This window comes from Microtus pennsylvanicus, chromosome 19 (assembly GCF_037038515.1).
Source record: "Microtus pennsylvanicus isolate mMicPen1 chromosome 19, mMicPen1.hap1, whole genome shotgun sequence".
NCBI lineage: Eukaryota > Metazoa > Chordata > Mammalia > Rodentia > Cricetidae > Microtus > Microtus pennsylvanicus.
Window position 1 is genome coordinate 18,900,975 of NC_134597.1, and position 12,149 is coordinate 18,913,123.

General features: G+C 36.7%; 1 protein-coding gene across 1 annotated transcript; it reads left to right on the forward strand.

The window, feature by feature from the left end:
- Positions 1–3,647: 3,647 nt before the first annotated feature.
- LOC142838230 (hyaluronidase-5-like) lies at positions 3,648–11,355 on the forward strand. Its single transcript, XM_075953595.1, has 3 exons — positions 3,648–4,601; positions 5,548–5,637; positions 10,819–11,355. The coding sequence occupies exons 1-3, from the start codon at positions 3,648–3,650 to the stop codon at positions 11,353–11,355; spliced, it is 1,581 nt and encodes a 526-aa protein (XP_075809710.1).
- The last annotated feature ends 794 nt before the right edge of the window (positions 11,356–12,149 follow it).

Below are 12,149 nucleotides of genomic sequence, written 5' to 3' on the forward strand. Positions count from 1 at the left end.
TCAAGAGCCAAATGTAGTAGTATAGAGGTGACATACCCCTTACCCGAAATGCGTGGAATTGGAAAAGGTTCAGAATTCAAACTTCATGTAGTTTTAGAATATGTGAATATATGCAGAGAGATACCTTAGAAATAGAACCAGAGAAAAATGAAATTCTATTATTTTATATCTATCTAGTTGAAAGCAATTTTATACGATACTTTAAAATGGTTTAATTCATGGAATAAAGTTTAATGGTATAGAATTTTCCACTGTCGTTTCATGTTGGTGTTCATAAAGTTTTAGATTTGGAAATATTTTGAATTTTTCTAGTAGGGATGCTTTATCTATAGTTGACAGGAAGGATAAGGCCACTTGTTACCTGGTGTTAAATTAGTTAAGCTTTTAAAACTTATTCTTATTTTTAAAACATTTCTAATTGAAATAACATTATACCACCTTGTGTGCTCCCCTTCCTTCCTCCAGGCCCTTACCCCACCCTCCCTCAAACTTCTCCCATGATCCCTACTCTGAAGTTAGTAGCCTCTTAATCATATATATGTTTATACATATATATATGTGTGTGCACAATATATAATCTCAGCCTATTGAGCCAGTCTTTTGTTTGCTTGTATGTATGTATGTATATGGTTTTAAGGTCTATCACTCTGCATTGAATAACCAAGGTGGAGACTTATCCTTGGGAAAAGGTAATTTTTCTTCTCCCAGCTTTTATTAGTTACCTGTGGTTTTTTGTCTAAGGGTGGGACACTGTGAAAATGTTCTTTTCCACAATTACATATCCATGGATATTGTGATTGTTCTAGTCTTTTTTTATAAAGACACTTCTAGAAAAGATATTTTTTACACCAGACTTCCTGGTTTCCAAGAGCCATGTATATATGGCTCTAGCAATCTTTTTGCTCATTATCTGAGATGATCCTTGACCAGGATAGATACAGAAGCTGTGATATAGATGAATCTATTGGGGTTGAATGGTCTACAATATATGGATCTCTGCATCGTGTCCAGTTGTGGTTTTCTGTGATGGTCTCTGTTTTCTGTGAAGAAAGACTTTTTTTTTTTTGCTGAAGGATGACAACTACTCTTATCTGTGGGCATAAGAGTAAGATCTAGAATATAGTAAAAAATTATATTTCTTGAGAAAAGTTGCAGTAGTTTTTCTGAGGTTCATAACTTCACTAGCCCCAGGGAAGCTGGCTAGGTTGCTAGTAACAGACATGATTCCTCTTCAATTCAGTGACTCTTAAACCCAGTTTGACAGCTGTTGGATAGCACTGATATGTGAATGCCTCTTATTGCACCTTCATGTATATCTTGCTGGTAATTGTCATGATTTGTAAGCATGCAGCTGCATAGGACTGTTAATTGTCTTTTTCCTTTGACAGCTTCTATAATATTTTCTGGAACCATTATAAGATGGACTGTATGAAAAAGATATTCAGGTCAGGTTTAGCTCAAATTATTTGAGTCCTGTGCCCTAAGTGTGCAGTGTCTTCAGCATTAGGGACCCAGCCCAACCCCTGAGAGGACGCCTCATATATAACATATATTCCTTTTGGAATCACTTAGTAGGTGGGAATATACAAATTAGAATATTTAAGATTTCTTTTCACCCCAGGCAGAATGGCTAAAGTCAACAAAATGCTGGTGAGATTGTGGGGGGAAACTGACTTTCATCCTTGTAAGTGGGTATGGGATTTTGTTCATACTCTATAAATCAGAATGGAGAATTTTCAAAAAACTAAAACGAAATCTACCATATGAACCAGCTATACCACTCCTTGACATATGACCAAAGGATGTGACATCCTACCACACAGATAATTGATTAACAATGTTACAACCCACCCTATTAACAATAGGTAGGAAATGGAAACAATCTAAACATATTTTGACACATGAATGGATAATGAGCCAGTCAGTGGTTAGCATACAAAACAGAATACTATTCAGTTGTAAAGAAAAACGAAATCATGACATTTTAAGGTAAATGTATGGACCAAGAAATTACAATAAGTGAACCCGACCCTGGAAAAACAAAGACCTAGTGTCTCTCTTACCTGGCATTCCTAAAATGCTAACGCTTTTTATTAAATTTTCTTGTTCCATCTCTCATTCAGGCATTGATGTTGACACTTGATATTTGAAAGGAATTATTTTTTTCTTCTTTACTTCAGATTAAAATTTTCTACAACCTATAATACCGAGGTCTTTTGGGAGCTTTACCTGTTCTAAACACGAGGGTTAAGATTGCCTGTTATTTTGACTGTGCCATTGTTTTGAGGTTATTTTTCAACAATGACAATGAATGAATAGCTTCCTATGATAAGGACAATATTCCTAGTAAGAAGGATATCATTATCATTTTATTGTCACATAATTATAACAACATAATTATAGAAAGGCCATATTTTCATTCTAGAAGGAAAACATTTAAACATGTGCTAGAAGTGGTAAATTTTGCAAGTACTGAACCATGGAATTTAATATCTGGCTCTTGGTTCATTTATTATACGACACATTTGCTAATCATCCCTTAGTTTACCTTGGAATAACAATGAAATTTTGCTTATTAAATTATATCCAATGTCCAAAATCCATATCCTGTTTTTATTAAAGGTAGGATACAGTCAATTCCTTTTGTGAAGACATAAAGTAGCTTTTTTTAAAATTTTTTAACCATGAGTGGACATTGCTGTACGAATTGACTCAGCAGTTTTCTAAGGGACTCTTGAACTTGTTGAACTTATTATAAACATAAAAACTACTTTTTGCTCTCTCCCTTGTCGTTGTTAAGAGAACAAGTACAGGTGGACAAAATCAAGAGAATTATGAGCCAGAATGGTGGTGTACAGCCGTTAATGACAAATGCTTGGGAGGCTGAGAAGAAATGATCCCAAGTTCCAGGTCAACTGGGAATGCTTAATAAGACCTTGGCCAAACAAACATTGACTGGAATATAACTTAGTAGTAACAGTATTTGCTTCATGAGCAAGAAAGACCTTGGGTTTAGTCCTTAATATCATCACTACAGGCACGCATATGAATGAATCATGAAAAGGCAAACATTTTCAACTGTGTGAGAAATTGTTTGCAAAATTTGGCATATAGTGACAAGAGTGGTCTTTTAACACTGCTAAGCAAGAGCTAATTTCCTTTCAACTTGTTTTTGCTAAGGCATCTGATGGCTATACGAAGGAAAAGGGAAACATAGTTATATCTATTTATCTATGGGATAAGATGTGATTTGGGGAGATTAGACAAGTTAGCTTTTACAGAATTTCTACCATATATAAGAGGAGAAAACCTCATTGATTTAAACATAGTAGGAGATTCTATCTTCTGAAATTGAATTAAGGTGCCTGTAATCAATGTTGAGGACTTAGTCAACCTTCGAATCCAAATATAATAAAGTTTAAATTTCCTGTTTTTTCCTTATTTTAGTTATAGATTATCCAACTTATCACAAAACATCCCTGAAACACGATGCAAGAAGGAGAGTAATTCACTGCAGAGCTGTCATCAACTTCCACCCCCAGAGTGGTCCTCATGCCCCTCTCTCTCTCACCTTTGGCACCAATAAGTGTTTGGAAGAAATATTGGAAGAAATAAGTGTTTGTGTACTAATGAATTAATTCTCTGCAATGCGGGTATTGTATCTGAAGCACTCCTTTCCTGGGAGCTTTCTTGAGTCTAATGGAGCACCCCCAACAGTATTAGTCTTCCTTTTGCTTCCGTGTTGCTTGACTGAGGATTTTAGAGCACCCCCACTTATCCCTAATGTGCCTTTTCTCTGGGTCTGGAATGCCCCAACTGAGTCTTGTCTCACCAAGTTTAATGAGCCATTAGATCTTAGTTTGTTCTCTTTAGTAGGAAGCCCCAGAAAAACTGCCACGGGTCAGCCTGTCACAATATTTTACACTGATCGACTTGGCCTCTATCCTCATATAGACGACTCGCAAAAAAGTCTTTATGGGGGAATACCCCAGTTGGGATCTCTAAAAGATCACTTGGAAAAATCTAAGAAAGACATCGAGCGTTACATGCCAATAGACAATGTGGGCTTGGCTATTATAGATTGGGAAGACTGGAGGCCGACGTGGTCAAGAAACTGGAAACCCAAGGATATTTACAAGAATAAGTCTATTGAATTGATCCAGCAAGAACATAGACAACTTAATTTAACAGAAATCACCAACAGGGCCAGAAAAGAATTTGAACAGGCAGCAAGAAGCTTTATGGAACAGACTTTAAAATTGGGGAAATCACTTAGGCCAAATCACTTATGGGGTTTTTATCTTTTTCCTGATTGCTATAACAATAAATTTCAAGACCCCAATTACAATGGAAATTGCCCCGATATAGAAAAGAAAAGAAATGATGAACTCTCCTGGATCTGGAAGGAAAGCACAGCCCTTTACCCATCTATATATTTGAGGAGTAATTTGAAGTCGTCTCCAAATGCAGCCCTCTATGTCAGAAATCGTGTGCTAGAGGCCATTAGGGTGTCTAAAACAAAGGACCCTCAGAATCCAGTTCCTATTTTTGTATATACTCGCATTGTGTTTTCTGATCAAATTTACCAGTACCTGCATGAGGTAAGTAAATCAAGGAAGGGCAGTTAAGAGATAATTTTACAATGAATTTTAAAATTCCGTGCTGAACAGAAGTTTGTTTTTAAAGACTGAAATTTGGCATTTAATATTTATGGATATACACATCTAGAATGTGTCTTGTAATGTCTATAATGGAGGCAAAATGAGAACACTTTAAATCTTTTAAAATTAAAAGTAAAATTTCTGGTATGGGTGAGGGTTCGTTCACCTCAGGTGTCATTCCTTATGTCTACCTTGATTTCTGAGTCAGACCCTCTTGCTGTGACCTGAAGTTTGCCCATTAGTTTAGTCTACCTGGCCAGTGGGCCCCAGGGATCTGCCTTCCTCCCTCCCTGAGTTTGAAAGTTTGCAAGGTTTCCCCTCCATACCCCACTATTATTTTTTAAAGTATGGGTCTTAGGGATGGAGCTTGGGTCCTCATGCTTACACAGCATCTGCTTTACCAACCAATCTACCTCCCCAACCCAGCACTTGAATCCTGGTTTTAATCTTATGAGATACTCATATCATGAAAAATTATACATAGTATGGACTATACCTTAACTGTTTCTCTTTTTTATTAATGGGTATGTTTTTTTTTTTTCTGAGACAGGGTTTCTCTGTAGGTTTTGGTTCCTGTACTGGAACTAGCTCTTCTAGACCAGGCTGGCCTCGAATTTACAGAGATCTGCCTGCCTCTGCCTCCCTAGTCCTGGGATTAAAGGCGTGCACCACCACCGTTCCGGCTATGGTTATGTTCTTTTGCCAGCAGAAGTAATTAGAGCAATAAGAGTCTCCATTTTAAAACAGTCACAAAATGCTTGTGTATAGTGTTTAGAGAGTGTGGAAATATTTAAATTATGGGATCATCATGTTTAGTTTTGGTCTTACTGTTGAATGTGTATTACCTTCACTTCATCCCCATAGGATAACTTCTCGTATTTTCTAGAATGACCTTGTGAATACAATTGGTGAAACAGTTGCCTTGGGGGCCTCTGGAATGGTAATGTGGGGAACTCTTAGCCTAGCACGAAGCATGGTAAGTTGAATCAGTAAGGAATAGATGAAGATATTTCTGTCATTTTAATGTTTAATAATCATGCCTATATGCACAACAAAATACAGCCATAAGTGTTCACCATTTCCCTTTCCACTGCCACAATAGACCCAATGAATATTGAATATGGTGGGAAATGTAGGCTCAGAGTGCAAAGCAGAGTCATGCAGAGTGTCTTGTAGTTCTGGCTCTCAGAAAAAGATCGGAATGTTTTGTGTGTGTGTGTGTGTGTGTGTGTGTGTGTGTGTGTGTGTGTGTGTGTGGTATATACAAGGAAAGAGAATAGATGGTAAGCCACTGGGCTTTTACCTGTATAGCTCCTCAAATAGCATGGCTTCTTCACATTGAGTGGAGATCCCAAGCATGATCTATCTGCCCTTACTTTTGTCATCTTTATAAGTAGTAGTCACTGAGACAAACAGTACAGGTCATAGTGCGATGAGAGCGGACTTATGGGTCTGTAACAGAGGGTTCCTGGAAGTCTTATCTCCATAGCCTGTCTTGTTCAGATGGGCACATCAGGGCAGGAAGCAGTCATTCCTAGATGTCACCTCCCAAGAGAAGGCTGACCCCGTACAGTCTCAGTACAGCACCTGTGTGTTTGGTTATTTGTAGAAGGAAGTGATTTCCTGTCTTATGCAAGCGGGTATAGATCTCAGTCACTGTCTTGTAATAAGATTTGGTTTCTTCCTCTATTCAAAAAAAATTTCACTGTAATGTCTGTGAATGAAAATTAGGTACAGGTTGACGTTCTACCCTGTCTCCCAAGTATCTTCAGTGTGATTCATTCAGAGATAGTCTTCAGCTTTCATGCCACTCTTTTCTGCTCAAGGCACTGTCTTGACATTATCTCCTGTGGACGCTTTCAATACATTTCTGCTGAATTTCCCCAATCCATGATGAGTTTCATTTTATCTTTGTTATTTATTATTTCTGATCCATATTCCCATGGATCATCTGTCACTTTTCCTCTGATTCCTGAGAACTTGAGAACCTGGTAATTGCAGAGTTTTGTGTTTGTTGGCAGCTATTAGAACTGAACAAAAACAAGTACAAAGAAAACCATTTCCCTCCACTCCACTTTTATCACATCCAATGATGTGATAAAGCCAGTTCTACCCGTCCTAACTCATGAGACTTGATTGTTTCTGTTCGGGAATTTGTGAGTTAAACACAACCATCATTTAAAAAAAATGGTAGGATGATATAGTATAATAGATAAAAAGATGTAAAATTAATGTTAAAAACATTAACTAAGATAAAACAAATATAAATATGCTTTTATAATAAATAAAAATGACTAATGCTCAAAATATGCCAGTTGTTATTTCATGTTTACTTCAGTTCATGGGGTTGGGTAGATCTATCTGTTAAGTCTATATGGATGAATACATCCTAGAATGGATGCTAGCCACATCACATGCCCATACTATGTAATGGTGATATGTTCAGTTCCCAGCTCCGTATTCAGTACTGTTAGATTGGTAATTTGAAGTTGGCTAGTGTGGATATATTAATCTCGTTTACGGCCCGTTTAAATCTTTCCTTAGAGTACATATGAGGTGATCCTCAAACCATACTCATTCCCCTAGACTGTCCGTTGCCTAACTTTTGTCTCTGAAAACATCTGCAGTGTCAGTTGAACTTGGTATATTCATTTATTTGGCACTGAGAAAATGACATTAAAGAATACTGACAGAGTCTTGCACACTTGAAACTGGAGGACACCAAGAAAACAAGGCCTTCTAAATCAGCATTCAAACCACATATGAATTCGCAGAGACTGAGGCAGTATGAAAAGGCTTACACTGGTCTGCACCAATCCTCTGAGTATATAGTATGACTTACAGCTTAGTGTTTTTATGGCATTCCTAGGTGTGCAAATGAGTGGGTCTCTTGTGCATTCTCATGGGCTCTATTCCTTCTGTTGGTTTGTTCTTTTCAATATGAATGTGATCATTTTTGTTTTTTCTTATTATAATTTTGTGATATTTTTAATATTATCTTTTAGAAGCCTGTTCTTTTCTAATGTTAGACAGAAAGAGAGTGGAACCCAGGTGGGAGGGGAAGTGGTGGGAACCTGGGAGAAGTAGACGAAGGGGAAAACTGTATCAGGATATATTTTCTGAGAAAAAGAATCTGTTTTCAATAAAAAGAAAAATTAAATAAAAATAAAAAAGATAAAAACGGTTTTTGGAACATTAAAAAAGAAAAAGTACTTAAAATAGTTGATATTAGAAGTGCTTTATTGTCAATGAATATAGGCATGTGAGTCCTACTATATAATATAGTTTGATCATTTTTCCCTTCTTTAATTTCTCCCAGTTCCTTCTCACTTCTTTACTCACCCAACTTTATACTTTTTAAAATTTCTCCCTCTTCCTTTTCCCTCCCTCTCTCCTTCCCCTGTATCTCTCAAACTAAAAATTTTAAAGCAAAAAAGAAAAGAAAACTAACAAACTAAAACCACCAAGATACAAAGAATACCAAAACAGACCAAAATGAAACAAATAGCAATCCCCTAGAACACACACATACCAGAGACCATTTGTGTTGGTCATACTACTGAGCATGGAGCTTGCCTTGGAATAACTTTTATTTTATTTTATTGAGATTGGACATTTATTTAGTGGGTTATGGAGGGGGAAGGGAGAAGGGGAGAAGAGCAGAGAGGAAGAGAGAGAAAGAGAAAGAGAAGAGAAGAGGAGAGAGAGAGAGAGAGAGAGAGAGAGAGAGAGAGAGAGAGAGAGAGCCTCTTGGAGGAATAACTTTTAAAGGAAGAAGCAACAGCATGTAATATTAAATCTTTGAAGTGAAGTAGATCAGAACTTCATGTCTTCACCCACGGCCAGAGGGAAGGTTCCCTCCTAATGTCTTTTATGGTTCCTATAACATTCCTCACTTGAACAGAAATCTTAAATCATTTAGGAGATAAGCTGAAATTGGGGAATAGATAATAAGCTATTTCTACCAGGGACATCCAGATATCTATTTTCAAAGCTGTTTACATGAAGGTACTGTTGTGTGGGCTAGAGTTTCACTCATATCTTAATGGGCAGCTGCTTCTCCTTCTCTTCTCCTCCTCTTCCTCCTCCTCCACTTCTTCCTCTTCTTCTCCTCTTCCTCCCCCTTTTCTTCCTCTTCTTCTTTATCTTCTGTTTCTTCTTCCTCTTTTTCTTTTCTTCTTCCTCTTCCTGCTGCTCCTACTTTTTCTTCTATTTTTTCTTTTTCTTTTTTTACTGAAAATAAATTTATTTTCATACAATAAATTCAGATCATGGCTTCCCCTCCCCTCATCTCCTCCCATATCTTCCTTGCCTCATTACCCTTCCAACTCCATCCCTTTTTCTCTCTTAATAAAGCAACTAGGCAAATAAAACAGGCATAAAAGGACCAAACAAAGCAAACAAAAATAAACTAAGAAGGAGCACAGAAATGCAAACATGTGTGTGCACACATGCATGTGTGCCTGTGCATGTGCACACATGCTCACAAAAAATCCTAAAAAACTCAAAATGGAAATAATAATATACAAGAAAAAGACAAGTAAGTTTTAAAAAATTGCCCAAAGAAATATGGCCAAAAATCCCCTTAATACTTTTGAGTTTATTTTGTGTTATCTCATGCTAGGCATGGAGCCTGCCATAAAGTGTGGTGAGACCCCTTGGAGAAACTACTTTTTCTTTTGTGAGTGGTTGTTCTTTGGAGCTGGCTTCTTGTTTGGGAATGAAAACTCCTGTCTACTTGCCCATCTCACTGCCCGTGCTCTGCCTTGTTCGGATCTGTGTAGACCCTATTAATGCTGCCACGGTCTGCTATGTGTGTCAGGCATGTTGTGCCTGAAAGGCACTGCTTCCTTGGTGTCATTTATCTCCTCTGGCTATTGTCTGCCTTCTCTTCTACAGAATGCCCTAAGCCCTGTATCATAAGGGATACGATAAAGCCATTTAAGACTGAGTTATAAGACTTTTCTTTCTCTGCAGAATGCCCAATTGTGGATCTCTTTATTACTTCCCATTTACGGCAGAAGAAAGCCTCTCTAATTATGATGGAGTGAGACACTGGTCTATGAGTATAGCAGAATATCATTAGCAGTCATTTTATTGGTGCCTTCCTTTAGCAAAACAATAATATTTGATTTTCCCTTAAGCCCATGGCCCATCCAGTTTCAAATTTTTGGTCACTTGACACTGTCAGGCATAGGTTCCATCTCATGGAGTGGGCCTTAAATCCATCCCATTGGTGGCCATTTCCACAGCCCCATGATGCATAGCTTCTAAGCAGAGTGTTTCTATAGAAGAGATAACAAGAAATTAGGAGCCAGAACTCTTTTTCTGGAATTCTATGCTTCCAGCAAAGATTCCTAAACTGCCTAATCAGTTTTTATCTTCAGTCAGCATGTATACCAGTACTAAGATTTTCAACACTCAAATTCTGTAAATTTGCCAAAATACAATCATGCACACACAATTCAATAACATTTATATAAACCATACAGTTTGAACCCATTTGTTTTGAGCAATCACTTTGAGAACTATTTTTGATGCTGTTTAAACTTGTCTGACAAATAGGATTTTTACTATGGCCTTTTATAATTAATGATTAATTAAATAAATCATAATCCCAATTTAACCATGTTTATGCGTATCTTTCTTTTTCTTCTCAAAATAGTCCTATGCATCAGGCTTTAAAATTCATCTTTAATTTACAAGTGATAATACTTAAGCATAATCAAATTAATTAATTTGACTTGGGGGGTCTTTCAAATAGGAAACTAAGACTTAGAAGGTTGGAGATATTCCCAAGTCATACTGAAGGTCATTTATGAAGCCGTGACCCCAACTATCAGGGCAAGAGAGATTCAATGCCCATATTTTAAAAGTTGAAACTTTTCATTCCTTTGATTAATTTTTTAATCATTGTGAAGGTTCATGGCTACATTGATTCTCAGCTAAATAATTATTTAGTGCCATGAAATGGCCCACAAAACTTAAGAATGTTATGAAAAAAATTGGTTTAACAATATTGCTTGGTAAAGTGAAAAAGTGTATTTACTTTCTAACAATATGGTTGTATCTATTGCTTTGTTTTCTAAGAGTTGCTTGATGCAGTATATTGTCACATAGAACTGATGCCTTGATATTCTATTTTATGATTTTACAGAAATCTTGTCTGAACTTACACGATTACATGGAGACCACACTGAATCCCTACTTAATCAACGTCACCCTGGCAGCCAAAATGTGCAGCCAAACACTTTGCCAGGATCAAGGCGTATGTTCGAGGAAAGACTGGGATTCAGATGACTACCTTCACTTGAGCCCCCAAAATTTTCAGATTCAAGTTTTGAAGAACGGAAAGTATGTAATCCATGGCAGTCCCACCCATGATGACCTACAGTACTTTTCCAAAAACTTTCATTGCAGTTGTTACGCCAACTTGAACTGTAAGGCACGAGATGATCTAGAATCAGTGAGCTCTGTCAGCGTGTGTATCATTGAAGACATTTGCATTAATTCCTTTGTCATGGGAGAACCCAGTGCTCTGCTTACCAACTGGAAACACAACCATGGTGATAGTAGCAATCAGACAGATATCATATCGTCTGCCACAGCTGGTCCTCGTGTGCCGAGGAAGGACTTCAGTGGGTATCTCTTTGTTCTCTCTATCTGTTCACAGCATCTGAAATATTTGCTATAGGTTTCCCATCACTTGAAAGTTGGACATTGTCTTTCAGAAACAGTTCTATATAAATAACCAAGATTCTACTTAGAATTACAGAGACAAAATATATTCTTTTATCATTAACTGATTTCAAAGGCTATCATAGCTACAGGGTTAACAGACAGAAGAGTGAAGATTAAATAAAATCCAGTTTCTATAAATGAATGTCTTTTATTAATTTGTTTTCTAGTTATTTGCCATTGGTTAAAATTTAGTAATGTTTTAGTAATTTATCATTGGTTAAAATCTTCAAGAAAACAAGTATTTATATCTTTTAAAAAAGTTCTCTAACTTGCCATAATTATAGTTTTTAGCTATTCTTTCTTGAAAAATATTTATATTTCGACTTTATGAAAAAGTAAACTTTAAAAAATAATATTCTTATTTTTGTATGACAATATATTTTTGAAATTCATATTTTTAAAGTCTTAAAAGTGACTTTTTATCTCGGATTGTCAAGCTTAATGTATGTACCTAAAATGGCTTTTTTTCATCTAAGCATCTAAGCGGGGAACACATTTACCCTCTTCATAAAGCATTTATTGAGTTTTGCTTCTTTCGGGTTTTACTATTCAATGTTACTAAATCCCTGTAAGGCAGCGTATTTATTTCCTTCAGTGAGTTTGTTGTAATGTTTGGAAATTAAATAAATGAATGCTGAGAACGACAACATTGTGTGCTTTCAATGGTATAATGTGTTTACAGTGCTCCGGCATGCAGATAAGAAACTGCGAGGTCAGAATGTCCTAAAAGAAACGAGTGAAAGCTTT